General features: G+C 43.1%; 1 protein-coding gene across 4 annotated transcripts in view; it reads right to left on the bottom strand.

The window, feature by feature from the left end:
* The window catches only part of CHCHD3 (coiled-coil-helix-coiled-coil-helix domain containing 3), a 154,838-nt gene that overhangs the window by 5,984 nt on the left and 125,003 nt on the right, over positions 1 to 23,851 (bottom strand). For all 4 annotated transcript variants that reach the window (XM_080624510.1, XM_080624511.1, XM_080624512.1 and 1 more), the window contains one exon: positions 1,685 to 1,820. In XM_080624510.1, the coding sequence (XP_080480636.1) occupies positions 1,685 to 1,820 (136 nt within the window). The remainder of the gene's footprint in view (positions 1 to 1,684; positions 1,821 to 23,851) is intronic.

Raw genomic sequence — 23,851 nt, 5'->3', positions numbered from 1 at the left:
ACAGTATAGGGAAGAAGGGGATGAACAAGACTTTCCAGCTGGAGCCACAGCTCCTGTGCCCAAGGAAGCCACCTTGACAAAGCTGGTTGGACTTCTCATGCTTGGGCATCTAAGCATGGCTCAACCATCGTTCTAAACTTAATATAAAGGGTCTGTAGGTTTCTGAAAGACAGCCTCAGGCTAGGACATCAGGAAAGATTTCCATGAGCAGGGAGATGTGGGAGGCAGGAGAGTTTTTGAGGACAGGCTGAGAAAGTTGGGGCTGTTCAGCCTGGAGAAGAGAAGCTGCGTGGAGACCTCAGAGCAGCTTCCAGTGTCTGAAGGGGGCTACAAGGATGCTGGAGAGGGACTCTTCATCAGGGACTGGAGTGACAGGACAAGGGGTGATGGGTTCAAACTGAAACAGGGGAAGCTCAGGTTAGATGTAAGGCAGAAGTTCTTCCCTGTGAGGTGCTGGCACAGGGTGCCCAGAGAAGCTGTGGCTGCCCCATCCCTGGCAGTGTTCAAGGCCAGGTTGGACAGAGCCTTGGGTGACATGGTCTAGGGTGAGGCGTCCCTGCCCGTGGCAGGGGGGTTGGATCTGGATGATCTTAAGGTCCTTTCCAACCAAAACCATTCTCTGATTCTCTGATTCTATAAATGAAGGAGCTCAGGAGCATAAACAAGTGGGCAGGAGGATGTACTGACAAAGGATATATTGAAGAAAATGACTTTGAAAGGACAGGGTGATCTCACCGACTTTTATTTGTCATCACATGAATCGTCTTTAAGTTTCTCACTAATGACAGCAAAATTTTATATCATAAAGTGATTTCAGAGCTGCCCAGACAGCCAGACAAATTGTCCTCATCCTGCAGTGTTCAGAGAACAACCACGCTACAGCTGGTAGCTGAATTTGTCTTCCAGACTGCCAATGCAGCCAGGCTGCCTGCGCAAAAAGGAGCACACTGACTGTATAAACAAAGAACTAACAGTATTAGCACTGCAGAAATGTATTAACCACTGTGGGCTGAGGAACAGCTTTAGCACTGCCATGCAACCATTGTCTTCGACACAGAATCACAGAATGAGAGTGGTCTGGGTTGGAAGGGACCTTAAAGCTCATCCAGTTCCAACCCCTGCAATGGGCAGGGACACCTTCCACTAGAGCAGCTTGCTCCAAGTCCCTGTGTCCAACCTGGCCTTGAACACTGCCAGGGATGGGGCAGCCACAGCTTCTCTGGGCACCCTGGGCCAGCGCCTCAGCACCCTCACAGGGAAGAACTTCTGCCTTATATCTAACCTGAACTTCCCCTGTTTCAGTTTGAACCCATTCCCCCTTGTCCTATCACTAGTTCATCAACATAAAAGAAATCAAGACTTCCAAGTGGTGAGCAATCTAGTTTGAGACATTCATTTGTCATACTTGTGACAAGTAGCACCATGTAGTTTAACCCCAGTTTTTTTACTGCTAAAACTGCAGATACCAGGAAAATTATGCCAACAGTGACAGCTACTACACCACACAATAGCTTCCCAAGGGAAGAGATGGAAACCCAGCATTTAAATAAATTGAACCTGGACTCCACAGAGCGTCTGAGTACACACACACTGGGAACATGTAAGAAGGGCTAATTGGACATTCCCATAGTCTTCCTCTCTTCTTCATCCCATCATTATTTCAGTGGCAATATGTTAAACTCACCTGTTTGGCGTGATTGACACAGTGCAGGTACTGGCTAGCCAGGGCAGAGCAGCTCAGGGTCTCCTGAGCGTGCTGTCGATAACACTGAAGAATCTTATCCTGCAGATCAGCACAGATCGGATGAGTCTGGTATCTCCTGAGGAAAGAGAAAACAACCTTTTGGTTTCCTTCTCGAAAGGATTTCAGGAAAGATGCAACTCTTTTATTTGTTTTTCTTTTTTAAAGAAGGGAACTAAATAGTAGTGAAGGAAAACAATTTAGAGTACTAAAGAAAGGCTGTTTCCAGAGCTAGTTGGGTTTAAGTGAGTGAGATCTGATGCAAACATCAACATGAACTGCAGAAGTCCGGCTATTAGGACCACAAGTGTTCTCCTGATGCAGTAGTCGAGTTCCAGCTGGCAGAGAAAATTAACATCCAACTTCATATGAGTACACACTGAAGCAACGACAAAGCACATCTGATCTCGCTTTCCTTTGAGAAAGTCACAGAAGCACAGGAACGCTTCATTCCTCTACAGCCCTATGGCCACATCATGTTGCTACTTATTAAATATTGCCCCTGTACAGAAGTGAAATCACCCATTGGGCTGACCTCGAGACTACAAAACCCTTGCTACCTTCAACTCATTTCACCATCTACTTTTGCTGACCTGATAACAGCCACTATTTCTGGTGCATCCTCTTCACCATCACCTCAGTTCTGATCCTGACACCCGATGCGCAAGTTATTCAGGAATTTTGTCTATTTTCTTTACTGTATGGATTCATTACTTTTACCATCTTTTTGGTGGGCGCAGTACACTTTCTGCCTGCAATATAAGCCAAAGGAAGGGAATTTTCTCTAATCTGCCCTGTAAAATCCGATCTCTTTTGGACAAAGATCTTGTGATTTCCACTAATTCATAAAGTGTGATGCACACTGGTAGGGCCACAGAATTAAACTGGGAATCAATACTTCCCTGTTTCAGAAGAAAGTGGGGTCGTGAAGTGTTTCAGAGACAAGAAGTCTATTGAAATTTTAAGCTAACAGGACATTTATTTTATAAATACTTTTTAAGGTTCTGATTTCTATAAGAGACACTCAAATCACAGTTAAACCCGTCTCACGTCAAAGATAAAATATTTCAACAGTAGGAAAAAACTCCATGAAAATTTGAAGAACCATTTACAGTTCCTATGCCTTGAACACAACCATTTGCTTTATGTGTGTGAACTACATCTTCCCATTTAGCCTATGAGGAAAGCCTGACAGTGGCTGCTTTAACATCCAGCTCACATATTTTTAGTTCAATAAGGTTGTAAAAAGCATCCTTGGATGAATATTCTGTTCCTTCCCATTTTGCTGATTGGCCAAGGCAGATCTCTGCTACAGTACGACAGTGAAAGGCAAAAGCACAATGATGTTCCTTAGGGGAGCTGACTTCTTGGCAATCACTCAAGATGTAGTACTAAGGAAAAGGAATGTTAAGTCACCTTGATTTTACAGTATGTACCTATATAAAACATCCCTCTTACTCTTCTCATTCATTACCCTATGTCTGTGACAACCAGAATTCAAATGCAGTCCCAGGTGCTTACGCACTTTATGATCAAAATTCTGTAGAGCCTTAGGTATGAGGATTTTCCCTTAATCCCCCCTCTGCTGATATCAGCAAGCACTTCAAAAGAGTGCCAGGCATCAAAATGTATGACCATAAACTGCTGCACACTGATTATGGCAGGGTCTGGATCGGGATGGAGCACGAGAGGAAGCACCATGTACGCCCTCTGTAGATGTTAAGACTCAAAGCGGTGATGATTCAGGTCCAACTAAACCAGAGCTCATTTTAAATGCCTGAAAGCCTGGTCTGGATTGACAAACCAATAGAATAGACCATGAGTTAACAAACTATACACTCAGAACATCTAGCTGTGCCTTTATTCACAAGCCATTTTAAAGCGACTTCTTCTATAAATGTGAAGGGGGAAGGAAATGGGCTGCTGGACACTGCTGTATAAACTCGGTAAATGTATTTAAAGCCATTTCAAGAGGGGTACTCAAACCCACATTAAGGAGCTGTTTTGATTGCTTTATTCCCTGAACCATGCCATTAGTGGCAGTTCCAAGTCCACGTATTATCCTTTATTTGAATGCTTCAATGGACTCTTTATGCTGCCAACCATACCGGATCCCTATAAGCCACATCATCTCCTGCCCCCCAGTTACTTGTTCTCATACTATGACATTTTAGATGCGATTTTTCAAGACATGCTCTCAGACCATTGCCTGTCCTTCCAGGCACTGCAGACCCAATGCAGGTCAATGCAAACAGGGCCACTTCCTTCAAGTCAACAAAGTCCATTTTCTTGGAGTAATCTGTTGAAGGAGAGCACCGTTTCTGTATCGATCTGCTGTGCTTGTTACGTTACCCTAATGCACTATTTGCACTTTTGGGAAAACACTAAATGAGATTAGTGTCTAACATTAGATGGCCATAAACCACGTGCTGCAGGATCTCCCATTCAGGAAAGAAGGCTGCATCGTGCATTATGGTAACCCCACCAAAGGGTTTGTGATTGATTTCTGTTTGGTGACGGATGACAGGACTCTCAGATGGATGGTCAGAAACTGCCAACAGCAAGGAAACTCCTCAAAAGGGAAATGAAATACCTACCTAATAGAGAACTTCTCTGAAGCTCCTATGAATAAGGGTCATTTTACAGCATTATTTAAAGAAAAACCTTGTAAGTCAACAGTGCAAACCCAGTAATTATCATAGAATCCTAGATTCATTGTATAGAATCTATAGCGAAAACATGAAGTTTTAAATACCTGAATGGATAAAGCAACCTGGTCTGCTCCCAGAGCTGACCCTCAAGCAGGACATCGCCTCCCTGAACTATCCCGTCTTATGAGAGAGAGCTGTGGTTTTGGGATATATGGCAGGGAAATGGTCCCACAATTCCATTTATTCATCTGCTTAGGAATTTCACAACTAAACTGAAGCTAAAATGCACACCCTTGGAGTGAACCAGGGAACCCTGACAAGCCTTCATCTCCAGCGCAACTCAATAACTACCTGACAGAATCAACACACGTGAAATCTCAAATGCTTTTCTTGTCTGAAGTCAATATGAACAGTGGTCTGATCTGCACCTTGCACCACACGGCATGCTGGTAACAATGGGGTTTTATTAAGCTTACTTGATCTGCTTTCCCTTTTCCAGCTGCTCCTCAAGCACCTCGCATGCCAGCAGAGTATTTGTGTGTGCCAGAAGAAAACCTCCGAGGAGCAGCACCCCCACTTCCATCAAGCTGATGCACCACAATCTCATCAAGGTAAGAGGATGAAGACACAAAAGAAAACGGAGAGTGTTTTAAAGAGAAATATTCTATGCTAAAGCACGAAGGGAAAATTTAATGAAGGGAACTTTGTACTCATGTAGCCTCTCTCAAAGAGCATAGCTTATTGTACTCCTGGGGGCTCCGAGAAAGAAGCCCCTTCATGGCATTCAAACAAAATGTCTACTAAAGAGGAAACGGGAAATCACCACGGTAAGCTTTACAAGTTCTGTGATAAAACTGACATCCTGACTGAAGGAATCTGAATGGCTGATGAGTTTCCAACTGTGCAGGTATCTGGCATAATCCCACCGGATCAGGACTTGAGGCAATTGTCATTTAATATGGGGGGAGATAAAATAACATGCAAGGCAAAAAAAAAAAGAGTGCCATTAGATGGCCAGAAGTATCCAGGGCTTAATTTTATTCCTCATTAAAATGCTGACACCTATCAAGAGCATCTGGTTTTATTTGTGCGACCTTTGGCGTCTGAGGCTACTTCATGCTACTAAATAAAACACAGCAGAGATAATCCTCTGGGTCCAGCATAACCTGCATCCCTTAAGCATGAAATCTTGCTTTCCCTTCCAAACAAGCAGCTCAGCACATCCAAATCCAAACAGCAAACTGGGGATAGTCCCCAGCATGTGCTGGAAAGCCTTAGCTCCAAAACAAACCCCTATAAATGAATGTGATATCAATGAGACCCAATGCACTAGCACAGGAGGGTGCTGGAGGTGATGTCCTGACCTGTTTTATTTACTCCTATGGATGTAGGAGATGAGCCACGCTGTGATCAGATCCCAACTGCACTAGGGAGCATGCAAAGCAAAACAAAGAAAAGAGGATGATTCTGTTCTCAACGGGCTTATAACGCACACAAAGATAAGAAACAACACATTGAGGCAAACAGATGGTGAAACGAAAGGAAACTGAGGCAATCTGTACCATCACAAAACAGACAAGAGGAAAAGGCCTCAAGTTGTGCCAGGGGAAGTTTAGATTGGAAATTGGGAAAAAATTTATTCACCAAAAGGGTTGTCAAGCATTGGAAAAGGCTGTCCAGGGAAGTGGTGGAGTCACCATCCCCGGAGGGACTTAAAAGATGTGCAGACGAGGCCATTAGGGACATGGTTTAGTGGTGGACTTGGCGCTGCTGGATTAACGGTTGCACTTGATGATATAAAGATCTTTTCCAACCTAAACAATTCTATGATAGGCAGCCCACCAAGTATAACAACAGCCTAGTTGTTTTCAAGTGCTTTGTGAGCAACCAAGAGGATTTTTAGAGGCTTTTGTGGGCAGCGAATCAATGAATGTTGTCTATGTCTAGCAGAAATTCCTTTTGAGAAACACTGAAACGTGCTGCTTGTTTGAATAGTGGATGAGTGAGGGATAGAAGGTGGCATCACACACAGGTCAGAGAGAAAATAAACAGGGAATTGGAAGCAGCATGGAAGCACAAATGGGACATATGTGGCTTCAAAAGTGAAGACGTGCGACTTGCACGGGATCACAATGATGGGGAAGCCAGTGGCAGGATGAAAGGAGGTGATGTGAATCCAGGGTAGGAAACAGCACTGCTTTCAACAGGCATCATCAGGGCAAGATTTCAAAGTGAACATGAATGTTGCAGTAACTGGTAGCCTGAGTAGCAATGGATTTAGCTAAGCAGATGGACAAGAAAGGCCGTGTCTGAGATACTTTACATAGAGTCAGCAAGAGCGAAACATAAGCCTAGCTGAGAAGACCTCAAGAGAAGGTCAGCTCAACGATGAAGTGTAAGCAACAAGTCTGGAGCAGCAGCAAGACAGTGGAATTTTCCATCCTGACACAAAAGGTGGTGAGGGGGTTATTCCTTTTTTAAGGGTATCTCATCCAAACAGAGCCACTTCCAACAGCATCACTGCAGAGTGAATACGCAGGACTTGTTCATAGAACAGAGAAGAGCTGCACAACAGATAGCGGGACAAAAGGGCATATGATAATGAAGGTCCTTACTGCTGCAACCAGTATTTTTAGGTTTGAAATCAATTTATTCCTTATATTAAATTATTTTTAAACATTGTCTTCGCACATGAAGTAGGTGATGACTTGAAAGAGCATTATGAAACATGTAAGGCGCAAACCAAATGCTTCTGTTCTTCTCAAAAATCATTTGGAAGTTAATACTGCAGATCTGAGTTCTGAATATCCACAAGCGATGCTATGAAGCAGTCCATAATCAAGCTGTGCCCACACAGAGCCCTCAGAATTACCGTGTGGGAAGTGCTGCCAGCAAAAGATCAAGTACAGTGGAGTTGATTCTTGCTTTTATTTACACATGAGTACATAGTGTGACTTCTGCAAAAGGTGTAAAGGAAAGAATTTGCCTAATGAATCTATGATGAAATGGTGATAGAGAACCACAGTTGTTTCTGCTCTGCAGTTGAGAATGCTAAACACGTGTAGTAATACTAAATAAATGACTTCTGCACAAGTTGGAATACAACTTATTCCGCCTGCTGGTATACGTATCTTTTGTGCTGCTAGAGATCAAGTCCAGTGTCAATATTGCCCCTGTTATTTTTAACTTCTTTTGCCTAAAATCCCAGCACTGACAAAATCATTGGCAAATGTTTGTCGTCCTCTCATTTATTTCATCTCTCCCGCAGCCTTCCTCAAATAAAAATCTATTTCAAACATTCTGACCTTTGAAATTTAAGGATGGAGATGAGGAGGAAAGACAGATTCCAGCATATTCATACACTCTGCTTGAAGACAGACATTCAATTATGTCTGAAGAGTACTAAGTCAAGTTCAATAGGTGGACAAAAACCTGGTTTAACAACAAAGCGCAGCAGATAGTACGACTGACCTTTATAGATGCTTTTTGTTTATGTAGTGAGTATTTCCCACCTGGTACGTTGGCAGGATATCAGCTTGTAGCGTAAGCAAAGTGGAAATCATTCCCTGTATTGCAACAACTTATTTATTGCATTCAGGGAGGAAAGAGCATCTCTAAGATTAACAGAGAGAATTTACAACCTCAAATCTGGCAGAGAGCATAAATACGAGCAGAACTTCAAGGAGTGAGTAATTCCACATTTGCATGTGTAAAGTTATGCACATTCTTAAATCCCTCGTTGGGTTGGGACTTACAACAGGAAGACATTAGGATGAGAATCAGAAAAAAGATTTTCTGGTTGTGAATCCTAATCAGACTGATGAACGAGTTGCCAAGGTAAATGTTCAGATGTTTAGGATATAACATTAGGACTAGATCTCATCAGGCTTGAAAGACAACTGCAAGTGAACGTGAGATGGATCTGTGAAATCATCAATGGCAGGAGATGAAGCCAGTGAGGTTTTCTAGAAGTATTTACAATGACAGAATAATTCAATCCTTTCCAAACAACACATCATGAAAAAATCATGGTGAGGCGCTGGCACAGGGTGCCCAGAGAAGCTGTGGCTGCCCCATCCCTGGCAGTGTTCAAGGCCAGGTTGGACACAGGGGCTTGGAGCAAGCTGCTCTAGTGGAAGGTGTCCCTGTCCATGGCAGGGAGTTGGAAGTGGATGAGCTTTAATATCCCTTCCACCTCAAACCATTCTATAATCCTATGAAAAGCTGGTACTCACTGCTAGAGGATACTGGGGTTATCATAAGCACATGTGGGTTCAAAAGATAACTATATAGTAACACAAGAGTCACTGTATAGTAACACAAGTCCATCAAGTGATTCTAAACAAAAATACAATGTTTGGCTCAGGAAAGCCCCACTCCACCACTTGTTGGAAGGCAAAATGGTATCACTGCATAATTCCCCTATTTTTACAATGTTTCCTAAATACCCACTCCTAGCCATTGCCCAATAAGCTAAGGGGACCTCTGAGCTGACATGCTGTGACTGCTTATACTCCAAATAGCTTGATGAGCAAGTCATCAAATGAATACAAGACTCCCATCAACCCCTATAGACAAAATTAGATTGAATACTTTGATTTAAATTGGTCTGAATTGACTTTTATTATCCCAAAGCACTATTTGTATACAAAATTCCTCTCTCTGAAAAAAAACAACAAAGAAACCCTTAAAATACAAAGTACATCAACATATTATTATACAAATGTACCTTACACACAGCTGGTCCTTGCAGCTGCAAAGGGAAAAACGTGTTGGAATTACCCAAATTTAGGATGCACATTTTTTGTACTTAGCTTAAGGAACAGTTTTTACTGAATGCCAGGATACTAAAATAAATAATCACAGATAATGATACGAAATTTAGACTTCTAAGAGGGACGTGCATGTCTCTACAGTGGAGGACAATAACATGGCAATTACAATCTTTAATCCGAACAAACTCTGGAAGGAGCCGTTTACCCTACATAGAATCTATTGTAGCCATGTAATGTATCTCTATGCCAACTGTATCCTGGGCTGCATCGAAAGGAGTGTGACCAGCAGGTCAAAGGAGGTGGTCCTGCCCCTCTGCTCTGCTCTCATGAGACTCCACTTGCAGCACTGTGCGCAGTTCTTATGCTGGTGTCCCCCCCCTAAGAAGGACATGGAACTGTTGGAACAAGCCTAGAGGAGGCCATGAGGATGGTCAGGGGACTGGAGCACCTCCTGTATGGAGACAGGCTGAGAACATTGGGGCTGTTCAGCCTGGAGAAGAGAAGCTGCATGGAGACCTCAGAGCAGCTTCCAGTGTCTGAAGGAGGCTCTTCACCAGGGACTGTACTGATAGGACAAGGGGTGATGGGTTCAAACTGAAATAGGGGAGATTTAGGTTGGATACAATGAAGAAATTCTTTAGTGTGAGGGTGGTGAGGCTCTGGAATGGGTTGCCCAAAGAAGTGGTGAATGCTCCATCCCTGGCAGTGTTCAAGGCCATGCTGGACGGAGTCTTGGGTGCCATGGTCTAGTGTGTGGTGTCCTTGCCAGGATAAGGGGCAGGGGGCTTGGAACTAAAAGGACCTTAAGGTCCTTTCCAACTCTAACTATTCTGATTCTATATATAGACAGAAAGAATTTCTTGGTCTTGCACTGATCAAAAACAGTTCTCAAGTCTGGCAAGCTGAGAGACAAAGATCAGTCATCTCAGATACACATAAGTCTGTCCAACGCAGCAGAACAATACCCAACCCCAACCCACCACAGGAGACAAATCTGCTCCATCTGAGCTGAGCAAAGCCCTCCACTTCCATGCCTACGTGATCAGCATATCAACACTTGCATTCCGAGCCTCCTAATGTAAATCACAGATTATTTTTAGAGTTTGCATGTGGCATCACTTGAGCTCTGCCTCATTACTCCGCCCCCAAAATTATTTAATGAAGACTGGCAAGGTTCCACTGGCTCAGCTGTTTGTGAGTAGACCAAAGATCATGGAGGCAAACAACACCAGGTGGTGCCATTTCTTACCATTAGGACTTTGGGGGGCTTTTTGGCACTACGGAGATATAGGCTGCAGTGAGCAGCAAGGGAATCAACCCTTCTCTTCACATGTAGCTAGAGCTCATGATGAGGTAGATTGAGTGTCTGGGAACTACAGTGAATGCTTTTGCTGACATTCGTCATAGAAGTGGCTGATGCAGTGGTTTGCAACCATTGCTGTTCCAGGATCACTTGGCTATACTAACGAGCATTAAAATACAATGCAGCATTTCTGAGTTTTAAATGAAAAAGAACTTAGTAATAACTCATCTCAGTCTCCCCTCTGGCAGGTTAAAGCCATTCCCCTTGGCCTGTCCCTACAGGCCCTTGTCCAAAGCCCCTCTCCAGCTTTCCTGCAGCCCCTTTAGGCACTGGAGCTGCTCTCAGGTCTCCCCTTCAGGAGCCTTCTCTTCTCCAGGCTGACCCAGCCCAGCTCTCTCAGCCTGGCTCCAGAGCAGAGCTGCTCCAGCCCTCGCAGCATCTCCATGGCCTCCTCTGCACTCACTCCAACAGCTCCACGTCCCTCTTGTGCTGCTGCCCCAGAGCTGGATCAGGGCTGCAGGGGGGGTCTTCCCAAAACGCAGCAGAGGGGCAGGATCCCTTCCCTGAGCTGCTGCTCACACTCTGGGGGTGCAGCCCAGCACACGGGGGGGGTGTTCTGGGCTCAAGTGCACACTGAAGCCAGGTCATGGGGAGCTTCTCATCAACCAACACCCGCAAGCTCTCATTCCTGCCCCTATGTTAATTTTCTATGTACTGTTACCTCCCTGTGCGTGTAAAGCACAGACACACACACAAAAAGGACAGATCTAAATAAAGGCCAAAAGCCCAAACGTGCAGCATAAACCAAATACACGAGAGCACACCACGTCGTAGATTTATTACTGCCACTTATTTCCCAAGAGCTATACAACTCACTTCAGGCTTTGAAACCATGTGAGCAACATGGTCATCCCAAAACTGTGCTAATAAAATCTTCCCAGCACCTTACCCTACTGCACTAAACCCCCAGCTTTCCCTTATACAGGTTCTATATAATGTGTTCTAATAAGAAGACTGATCTCTCATCTACAGCAAAGGTCAACTACTGCACTCAACGTGAAGCACCACAAGACGCTATCTCGTGGCACATTATTATCCAAATATTACTCTCTAGAGCAATATAAGCTTAACTGTTTTCTTCAGCCATAAGAGGCCCAAAAGCCTGTTAACTGACCACAAAACTAAGAGATATTATGAGTTGAAGTAGCGTACAGAAAAAGCAATCAACAGTTAAACACTTCAAGCACCATTGCTCCTGTGGGTGATGATTACTTGAGGGAACTGAAGGTTGCAATCTTAAGAGATAGGAGAATAAATGCCTATTTTTCATTTGGGCACAAAGTTATTTAACAAACAAGGCTTGGATTCACCCTGCCAAGCTACAAAGGCTACGTGCACTTCCCCAGGTCTTGCTACGGCAAGCCACCCTTTCCATACAATATAATCAGCTGGGCTGCAACAACAATAATGTGTTAGCAAACACACACAGAAAGTAATAATCACCCTGCAAACATGCTGATAATAAGCTGGTACTGGACCTTGCTATAATATATCTTGGTATCTTAGTTTTAATATGCTTGTACAACGTGCTACGGAACTATTAAAACATAATGTCCTCTTAGCATCCTACTAGTGAAAATGGACCGTTCACCATGAACAAATAATGAACCGAACTTGGTGATGAGTTCTAAAGCACAATCCTGATGCTTTTTTCATTATTTTCATTACTTTTCATTATTTTTACATAATTTTTCACTTCATAATTTTTCATTGCCTGCTAATGGATGTTTCCCTGAGACTACTACTAGACACGATGGTACCTGGAAAGCAGTTTAACAACAGAAGGTAGAGGGAATTCACAGAATACTGAAGTAGTCTGGGTTGGAAGGGACCTTAAAGGTCCTCCAGTTCCAACCCCTGCCACAGGCAGGGACACCTTCCACTAGAGCAGCTTGCTCCAAGCCCCTGTGTCCAACCTGGCCTTGAACACTGTCAGGGATGGGGCAGCCACAGCTTCTCTGGGCACCCTGGGCCAGCGCCTCAGCACCCTCACAGGGAAGAACTTCTGCCTAAGAGCTCATCTCAGTCTCCCCTCTGGCAGCTTAAAGCCATTCCCCTTGGCCTGTCCCTACAGGCCCTTGTCCAAAGCCCCTCTCCAGCTTTCCTGCAGCCCCTTTAGGCACTGGAGCTGCTCTAAGGTCTCCCCTTCAGGAGCCTTCTCTTCTCCAGGCTGACCCAGCCCAGCTCTCTCAGCCTGGCTCCAGAGCAGAGCTGCTCCAGCCCTCGCAGCATCTCCATGGCCTCCTCTGGACTCGTTCCAACAGCTCCACGTCCCTGTTGTATTGGGGGCCCCAGACCTGAATGCAGGGAAACACCATTGCTTCCTTGTTGGAAACATATTGTAGGGAAACATCATTCCTAACTCCCAAAGGTCTTACGAAGGTCTCTCCTTGCACATCTGCTGTGTGCTGGCAGCATTAATTAGACACTGGGTTATTTAATGGAACTTCAGTCTGATCTAAGAAAGTCATTCTGATGCTTTGTGTTTTATAACCTTATCCCCTATGATTTTTAAGTTGCTATTTCTTTTTGCTAAGGTCTTCCAGTAGTTTGGTCGCAGAGCGCTTTTAAGTGATAGTATCTCAAGTTTGACAAACTTTAGATCAGCCACTAAAATCCTTCACAGTTAGGTCATGCCCCTTGATTTCAACTGGTTCTCACTGAAGGTTTACTGCTAAATGCTGCTAACTTGCTCCTGCTGCGGCACATCTTGTTACAAAGGATGGTATCAGGCTAAGAGAAAGACAATAATTCTTCTTGCCATTTGCAGGTGGAAACTGGGGACCCTTGCCATCCTGCTGGGAATTTTGGGTTTCTTTTTAAGGGGTCTAAATAGAAGACAGTCTGAAATAACCCTTACAGGAGAAGAGTAAGATGTGAAAAGAGTAATAATGTAGGGCAAAAATACCTCAGTGATGCAAATTATAACAGAAACAACATGTTTTTTCTACAGATCTTTCCTCCTTCTCCTCTTAGCATCACTTCTCCAAGCAGGTAAAATTTAAATGACCTCTTTCCTACCACGGCACAAACAAAAATGGTCTCCTTTGGGGCTGCTGCTTATACAGACTGGCAGGATCTTACCATGCTCATCCCACTTTGTGGGAAAGGTGAGTCCACTGTAAAGCTAACATGGCAGCGAGTGCAAGCACCCTACCAAAGGTGCAGAGAGCTGAGAGAGACAATAATGAACATAATTATAGCTAGTTATTGTTTGGTCTACTTACAGCCCGATTTTATAATGCTCCTGCCAGCAGAGCTATTTTCCGTGATGTCTTTTTCATGCAGCAACCTTTTCATAAATCAAAGGCAAAGCAATACTCGGCAGTTTCTCCTGCAGCCTGTTTGACAATAAAAGTTAATACTGAACCCTGGCTGTTATCAATCTTCATAAACGTGTCCATGATATCGCAAGCCTGTTCCATATTATACCGAGTCTGTTACTAATGCATGCACAGGAGCAACCCGGTGGCTTAATGGATCTCCTAAATGGCTTGAAACTGGGACCCATGTTAAGCGACAAGGAAAGTTTTGAAGAATAACTGCTTTTCTCATTTATTTCACTATATGATAAAATGATTATAGATTAGATTTGGTCTGGCTTGAGAAATGTGTCTTGTACTGTGATAGGAACATACACAGACAAAATAGAGATCCCTGGAAAATACACATAGTATTCAAGGAACTATAGTGAGAAGTGCGAATTATCAGTGTTATCAGTTCCTTTTAGCAGAGATCTATGGGACCAAGGATTTTGATATTCAAGCACTGAATTGAAAATCTGATGGAACAAACTTATTTGAGTGGCACACACATCCTCTTAAGGAGGATGATCTGTATTAATTTGGGTATTATCTGAAAGCAATTAGTTTACAATGCTTATCCAGGACAAGAGGGTGCTGAGCTTGACCTTCCTACATCTGTACTGCAAGGATCCAAACACTTCAGCTGCCTAAATATGAGGTTTACCAGGTACTGAGGAACTTGAAGACGACTTCTGCCCCACAGAGTCAAGCTGTGCAACCAGAGAGGAGAAACAAGTCCCCAGGTTTAAAATAAAGAGAAGCTGAGGTAGAGCCATTACATAGATAATCATAGAATCATAGAATAGTTAGGGTTGGAAAGGACCTTAAGATCATCCAGTTCCAACCCCCCTGCCATGGGCAGGGACACCTCACACTAAACCATATCACCCAAGGCCTCATCCAACCTGGCCTTGAACACCGCCAAGGATGGAGCATTCACAACCTCCCTGGGCAACCCATTCCAGTGCCTCACCACCCTCTCAGTAAAGAATTTCTTCCTTAGATCCAATCTAAACTTCCCCTGTTTCAGTTTGAACCCATCACCCCTTGTCCTGTCACTACAGTCCCTGATGAAGAGTCCCTCCCCAGCATCCTTGTAGGCCCCCTTCAGATACTGGAAGGCTGCTATGAGGTCTCCACGCAGCTTCTCTTCTCCAGGCTCAACAGCCCCAGCTTTCTCAGCCTGTCTCCATACGGGAGCTGCTCCAGCCCCTGATCATCCTCGTGGCCTCCTCTGGACCTGTTCCAACAGTTCCATGTCCTTTTTATGTTGAGGACACCAGAACTGCACACAATGCTCCAAGTGAGGTCTCACAAGAGCAGAGTAGAGGGGCAGGATCACCTCCTTCGACCTGCTGGTCATGCTCCTCTTGATGCAGCCCAGGATACGGTTGCTTTCTGGGCTGCGAGCGCACACTGAAGCTGGCTCATGTTCATTTTCTCATCGACCAACACCCCCAAGTCCTTCTCTGCAGGGCTGCTCTGAATTTCTTCTCTGCCCAACCTGTAGCTGTGCCTGGGATTGCTCCGACCCAGGTGTAGGACCTTGCACTTGGCATGGTCAAACTTCATAAGGTTGGCATCAACCCACCTCACAAGCGTGTCGAGCTTCATCCTTAATCAATCACACTATCAAAACCTCTTTGCAGACTGTCCAGAAGAGTATCTGCAATTCTCTACCTAAAGGAGCCAAAATATTTAATAGAAGAGCTGGTGAAGTGGCTTCGACACTGAATTTCTTTATAAAGAACTTGGTTTAAAATCTACACTGATGCTGTGACTGCATCTTTTTATTGAGAGGGTTACAACCCTTTTTTGGCCAAACTACTGTGTCTAGTCAAGGCAAAGGGAAAATGCTAGATGTGATGGAAGAGAAGGGAGTGCATCTCATCAGCCCATGCAAGAGCAAGATTTCACTCACAGGAAAGCAGTGTAGACAGAGGGAGTCTATTACACACGGATCTATAAAGCCTGTCTCGCAAAACCTTTCAATTCTGATCTTCTTTTGCTTCCAGTAATGTGTACAGCACAGTGCAGCATCTGCTATGGAATATTATCCATCTTAACATACCCTAGACAGGGGAGTCCATCTTTATAGAGTTTATAGCCACAGACATGGCACTCAAGTGGTCTCCTTAAAGATACACATAATAGTCTTATCTGCTTCATTCAGTTCCTTCCCCCAGGCTTTAATGTGTGCTTTAAATGTTTCAGGATTATACTTTGATTTTCGACTTCAGACAGATGAAGGGAAAGGCAGGACAGTGCGAAAGCAGCTTTATGACATTTTTTCTTTAAACACTGATAAGTTTCCCAATTTCAGTTATAGATCCTCTATAGAAACACACAGCACTTGAACTGACAAAACTCACTAACACTTCACTGCCCCATTAACAGTAATGGGAAAATAGTTCTACTACCAAATAGCTTTGTGTCTTCTCATATTCTTTTAGGGTTAGAAGGTGGTGTGTTTTTCATGCTTCTACGCGTGCAGCCTGCCACCCAAGTGTCGGGTCACATCTATACATCCAAACTGTTTTAAAATGCCAAAGTAAATCCAAAATATTTAGGAAATCCTCCCTTCAAAAACAGAGGGAAAAGAGGTTTGATTTGCTAAAGAATGAAGCTCATGTTGAAGAAAACCTGACAATGCATTTATCAGATACTGTAAACACCTTTAAAACATTGGTTAGGGCATTTCATAACCAATACATGTATTTTCTATAGATGTCAGGGCTCATGCTTTAAAAATGCAGTAATTTAATAACTGAGAGAATTGAAAAGCATGTTCAGAAAAGAATTTAGCGTTTTGCATGTGGTGACAGGACAAGGGGTGATGGCTTTAACCTGCCAGAAGGGAGACTGGGATGAGACCTTAGGACGAAGCTCTTCCCTGTGAGGGTGCTGAGGCACTGGCCCAGGGTGCCCAGAGAAGCTGTGGCTGCCCCATCCCTGGCAGTGTTCAAGGCCAGGTTGGACACAGGGGCTTGGAGCAAGCTGCTCTAGTGGAAGGTGTCCCTGCCTGTGGCAGGGGTTGGAGCTGGATGAGCTTTAAGGTCCCCTCCAACCCAAAACAGTGTGGGATTCTGTGATTCCTATTAAAAATGTCAATGAAACAGCAACAGGTTGCTGGGTGACGGTTGGAAGATATAGAAACATTTCTCAAACACCACAGGCTTCATGGACACATTGGGCTGAAACCCTGCCTCCTAAACAAGGCTCAGATCTGACTGAGATTCATCTTTATTTAGGCTGCCCTAAGCAAACAGGCATATAAAAAGCAATATCAGAAGACAAACTGTAATTAAAAGTGCAGCTCTGCTCAGAGAAGAAGCCATTAGAGCATAATGGCTCTCTGCATGCCTCATGTCTTACCTATTTCCCAAAGTAGAAAAAAGTAACGTATTTTTTATACCATGGAGTCTTTTTATATCATTTTACCTTTTAGCTACAGAGTAAGGCTGGTGCAACATATGTGCCACAAGCCAGGAGTTTCAAGCCCAGTAATACTTTTTACTACAGGAATTAACGTTTTACTCTTGAACTAATATCACACGAGCTAGGAGGCAACCAGGCAGCTTCACTACTTTATACAACATCTTAACACTGTTTGTACAAACCTGATTTTCTGAGTATGACAGCACTTTGCAACAAAGCATATGATTTGATATTTGTTTAATGTACACTTTGGCTTTACAACTGTGATTTCACTTAGATGGAGTCTAAGCAGAATGACTGCGGTTTATTTTTGACCCTGATTTAGCCCAACACTACAGGAAGGGAGAGAGAAAAAAAGAGAGGGAAGCCTGGTTAATTACAAGTAGTAGCAAATGAGCTGTAATGGAGGTGTTATGAATGTAAATCAGTGACGCCCGATCCAGCAAGAGCAGCATCTGTGCATGCAGCTTCCAAAGTAATGAGATCATGCTGATGTACTGGCATCCTGCTTTGATCGCTTCATCTTGTTCAAGAGCTCTGATGGGAAAACAAAGGTCAGTGGCACCGACCTCCCTTCCCACAGCTTGCACACGCACTGGTATTAGCGACTGATCAAGGACTGCTGTCTTTCCACCCCATGATTTCAGATGGTTACATAGTTGGGGGCCTTAACTAAACAGACAGCGCAACCTCCTGCCATGTGAAGTGTCATGTTCTAACGTGTAGAGGTAATTGGCAATTCATTCTTCACCCTGTAACCAGACAGAGGTGCGTGCTGCTTGGAAAAATCATACCATTAACTCTGCAAAACATGGTCCCTTCCAGAAAGGGAGGTTTGCTTCTGTGTGCTCCCAAGGGGGGGCTGTGAGATCTGTAGGCTTTGATGTCACAGATGACCTGGACTCATAATAAACATCCTTAGGAAAGGTATTTGTAAATCTCAGCTACAGAAGATTACAAAATACAGAACAAATTAATAATAGAGACTGAGTTTAACCTTCCTGGGCTTAATACTGTAATTGGGAAATCATCTACTCGTGTTTATACAAAATCCCAACAAAGGATGCTTAAGGTATTAAAACAAGAGGCTTTAGTCCCTGAGAGGGAGTATGAAGCCAGATGTACCGCTGCAGTGAAGAGTCAGTCCTCTTTGGTTGTGAGTGGCTCACAGAGCTGCAGTCAGTAGCAAGAACTGTCCTTAATGAGAGCATCCATCAATTTTCAGGGGACTTGGTGGATTTCCAGCACACAAAACCACGGAATGTGCCAATGTAACTGCTGGCCACTGATGCGTGAAGGAAGAGTTTCCCTCATTTCCTTTCATAAGGAAGACCATAAAATTACTTAACGTTTCTATGTAAATAAATACAGAAAATCTACGGTGGGCTGAAACAATAGCATGTTGCCTTTGAACCCATCAACCAGACTCACCGGAAGAGGAGAAGGATGTTCAGATAAAGAGGCATGTTTGCCCTCATGGTTATCCTATTACAACATTATCCGATAATAACTATAGAATCATAGAATCATAGAACCATAGAACAGTTAGGGTTGGAAAGGGCCTTAAGATCATCTAGTTCCAGAATGGTTTGGATTGGAAAGGACATTAAAAGCATCCAGTTCCAACCCCCAGCCATGGGCAGGGACACCTTCCACTAGACCAGGTTGTTCAAGGCCCTTTCTAACCTACCCTACACTACCTCCCGGAATAGCTTTTATGATTTTAATTACTAATTCATATCAAATAAAAAATTCCTAGTCATGACTTTGTGCTTTACTAATATTAATTTCAAGATTGCTTTCTCCATTCCAGACCATAGAGTAGCTAACTGTGTGAGAAACTGGTGATAGCCTGAAGGGAGCTTTAATGAATGGACCCACGACTTCTGGAAAGGAAACAAAAGGGATTATAACAAACATGGAAAGAATTGGCTTTACCCCCTTCATTAATGTGCTAAATTTTGAATAATGGGTTTTTAAAGTTAATATAACTCACAAAACAATTCAATGCTTCAAACCTATTTCCTACCCAAATAAGCACATTTAAACTTCACGTGACAGCTCAAATACTTCCATGGAAACACACATCCCCATGCAACCAGACTCATGATTTGGGGCTTACCAGAAAAACACACAGTTATTATGCCAGAATCCCCCTGCTCCCACTTGATTCAGAATGAATGTGCATCTAGCTAAAAAGTGCACAATTAATATTTCATCCTGTTGAGTACTCTCATTCCTAATGGACCGTATTGATCAAAGGAAGAAAGTTAAATATCTATGTTGCTGTAGGGAAAACTGAAGTTGTCATTTATGAAATGATCATCGTTTCATAGATGAATATACTGAATAAAGAGTTTATGGAATTTAGATATTGGGAAGCTGTTCAAAGGATATCCTCTTACAGGGGGTTTATGGGTTGCAGAGCAACTGAAACAGGGGTAACAACTGAAGCCAAAGTCCCTTCATGAAGCCAAGCTGCTGCAGCAATGGGCAGCTCTATCCAAAAGGCAGAAATAGGTAATTCTTGCTTCCTCACTCCGATTCAAAGGCATGCATAAGGCATGCATGGTGCAAAAGGTTTCACCAGTCGAGGGAATGTGCTGTCAAAGCAAAATCACTCATACAAAGTAGTAGTAGAAAGTCAAACACGTAGAAAGTGAGCTCCACCACGGCAGCCCTCAGGTAAGTCTATTGGGACAAAACTGGCTGAAAGGAGTGAGCAAAGAGAACAGATCCTGTTTTATTCCTTTAGTATTCAAAAGGAACAGGATTTTGGATGTATGAGAGAAATAAGAGAGACTGAAGAGATCTGTAGTCTGTTCATCAAGAGATCTGTGGTCTCTTCATCAGTTTCTCTTCCTACCTGAAGCAGGTCTACGTGTTCTGAATCCAGACTGGTTTAAACCTAAAGAGGGGTGACAATGACACCCACTCTGCAAAACACCACTTACACTTGGCTTGTGAAGTGCAATGCCATTAGATAGCAGACAACAGCACTGCTGACGCTAATGTGAGAAACTCTCACTGTCATGCCACCCTCTGCACGGTATCAGCACAACTGTGCAGCTACACTTGGGGAAACAAAAAGGGGATGGGATGGAAGAGTAGAAAGAAAGAGAAATAAGGCTCTTCAAGAACTTCTGCTGTTAAGAAAAGCTCCACGGTTTAAGCTGGATGGATGGTATTTAACTCTATGCATTCCTTCTAGCATGGCTTACAGACACACCAGTCTTACACTCATCTGTGGGATACTGTGGATAGCGTGGGATCATCGTCTCCAGCTGTACCATGTGAAAAAAGAATTCAGGCTAAGGAAACAGGGAGACAGGCTGAGAACATTGAGGCTGTTCAGCCTGCAGAAGAGAAGCTGCATGGAGACCTCAGAGCAGCTTCCAGTGTCTGAAGGGGGCTACAAGGATGCTGGAGAGGGGCTCTTCATCGGGGACTGTAGCGATAGGACAAGGGGTGATGGGTTCAAACTGAAACAGGGGAAGTTCAGGTTGGAGATAAGGCACAAGTTCTTCCTTGTGAGGGTGCTGAGGCGCTGGCACAGGGTGCCCAGAGAAGCTGTGGCTGCCCCATCCCTGGCAGTGTTCAAGGCCAGGTTGGACACAGGGGCTTGGAGCAAGCTGCTCTAGTGGAAGGTGTCCCTGCCCATGACACAGGGGGTTGGAACTGGATGATATTAAGGTCCCTTCCAACCCAAACTATTCTATGATTCCGTAATATGACCAGCAATAGTACCATTAGGTCAAACTATACTAAGACAATTGTTTAATGATAAAGCACTACATATATGTGCTATATTTGTAAGAGAAAAGATTAAATCCGGATGTTTCTATTTAAAGCCCATTGTCTTTGGCTGAGCAAAGGGAGCTCAACAAGAAGGGAGCAAGCCTGCAGGCTCTGTCCAAGGATTTCTAAATAGCTTTCTATTTTCTGTTACTAGAGGAATACTACATAGTATTTAATTAATAACTTATAATCTGTACCTTTAACTTTAGTTTTTAAAAGCAACTAATGCTAATTGAGGTAGCAAAAGCAACTGCTAGAAATGGGAGTTTCTCACCAGTGGGTCTGCACAAGCAGAAACAAAGCAGAAACTATTTGCCTGGATATCTCCAACATGGATTTCTGTGTTATAGCAGCATGTGAGTACAACAAGATAGTTACTGAAGATAATTCGCATTAAGAAACTATCAGCATTCCTGATACACAGATAGTGCAGAGAGGTCCCTTAAAAGTCACCGTATGTGCCCAACATCAGCAGCGTAACAAGAACAGTGAATTAAACCCACATTTCCCTGGTCTCAATCCAATGTTGTCAATAAAAGGCTTATTTTCTCTTTAGCCTCTTGGGTTTTTTGGTGTCCAGAAAAGCGGCATCTCTGCTTTGTGAGATTCTTACATTTGAAGGCCCAAGTGTCACTGTTACTCATTTAATGTGGCCTCATTACAAACTTCCTCAGCTTCGCGTCTCAGTCCAAAAGAATCTTAGGTAAAACACAACTTAAACTCCTTTAATTTCTATATGTTGACACTGACGCATCAAACATAACCGTGCTTTAAATTTTATTTCCAGTAAGCATTAATAAACCAAGCTTTGTGATACAGAAGTCACCAATTAAAGGAAGAAACTGACTTGAATTGTCTATCAGAACGATGTTCTTACCAAGAAACCAGCAGCAAGAAGCAGCTCCACACTGTCTATGGGAGAGCAGTGAAGGAGCAGAGGAATGACAAAATACTTTGGAAAAAGCAGTAGTGCACAGCTATGAAGTCTATTCCCTACCATAAGAATCAAAACTCACAGAAGAGAAAGTAAAAACATTGATTTTAGGCTGAATTTGCCCTATCTTTATTCCTAAATGAATAATGAAGATGTTCCTTGGCTCTAGACGCCACGAGGGAATAAAACATCGCCACTGCAGCTGCCAAATTTCCCGCTCCCAGCCCTTCAAATTAAAGACAAAAACCCACAATAGAAACACACAATTTGATTAGTAAAAGTTCAGCTCTTTGCCCAAAGCCCAGCTCTTCCTGTAATATCGCATTCTTTTCTTCTTGTGTAAACTTCTCATTAGAACAGAGACATCTTCATAATATGATCATTCTGGTTGTAATGTAACTGCGGGTAACATAACTCCTACATTAGAAAAGGCAGCATGCTCTAGTAATGCTGGTTTAATGTAATTTGTGTACTGCAGGAACTGACTGAACCTGGTCATTTAGGATTTGATCAATGTGAATTAGTGTCTTAAAGAGATGAACCATTTGATAATTCAGAATTTGATCAATGTGAATCAGGCCCTCGCAGAGATAAATCATTTATCATGGATATTTTGGAATATCAGTCTGATCCAGGCAGCGCTGGAAAAGGTAATAACCACGCATCAATAAGGACTGCAGACAAAGTACAGAAGACCTGCCAAGCTCTGCGATACAACTTGATGTGGGATATTTGTTCTCTTCCATTTTAATGGAGCAAATTATCCCTAAAGACTGATAAAGCCCCGGCTGATGTAATTTCAGGGACTAAATGGAGGGAGGAAAATCCAGGAAATATTTAAGTAATTATCCACTTCTCTTTGCTCTTGAAAAGAGATGTGGCTTCAACAGTCGAAGAAATGCAAGTGATCTCAATAAAACTTCGCAACTAATTCTAGCCATGTTTGAACTAAAGCGAGACCGTTTCTCAGTGATACCACAATTAGATCGATTAATCTCGCACTTAGAACCTGAAATCACACTGACACGCAGCACACGGGTTTATGCATTAACAAAATTCCGCAGTTCAACCTTATTTAATTCCTCTTTTACAGCCAATTAAACCAGCTCTTTAAACAAGCCGTGCTTGAAACTCTGTCCTCAATCCCCACATGCAATTAAACTGAACATGAGAAGTGCCTGGTGACACCAAAAGAGCATCATCTTCAGGTCTCACTAAATCATTCATCATTTACCCATCAAGTTACGTACAAAAGGCAGAGATAAAATAACATCTGCTGAACTGCAACCTTCAATAAAAAGACATGGCATTTCAAAGGGTTTTCTATCAGGCAAACTTTGAAATGATAAAGTAATATCGATATTTCATGCATTTATCAAATCTCCCACGATTTATGCGCACACTTCAAGTACCTTTTTCTTTTCATTACGTTTTCCTCTTGTTTTTTTTAAGGCAATGGACCAAAGCTAATCAAAAAGCTCCCAATAATTTGTCAGGAAATTCAGCATCAAGTGCAAAAGCAGCACAGCAATTTCAGTAATGGCATTATAGCAAAGACTAGTCAAAGAGGTGATTTCTATTGATACCTTTAATCTCTAGAAAATTAAGAAAAGACCAATCTCATCTAGTGTTAGGAATCTCCAATTCCCTGTCTAAATCCCTCACCCGTAAATAGTCTTTGGTTCATGCAGATAAGACTGAAACATCCTTCAAAATGGTTTTCTTAAAGTTTTTAGACATTGCCTGAGGCTAAGGACTGGTCCCTGCTTCATCAACCAACTCCATTTGTGCAAATATGAACCCCGAAGTATTTCATTTACTGAGGAAATCATTTACACATTAGGGG

The sequence above is a fragment of the Psittacula echo genome (assembly GCF_963264785.1).
Source record: "Psittacula echo genome assembly, chromosome: 1".
In the NCBI taxonomy this organism is placed as follows: Eukaryota; Metazoa; Chordata; class Aves; order Psittaciformes; family Psittacidae; genus Psittacula; species Psittacula echo.
This window is presented reverse-complemented; position numbering and strand designations above follow the sequence as displayed.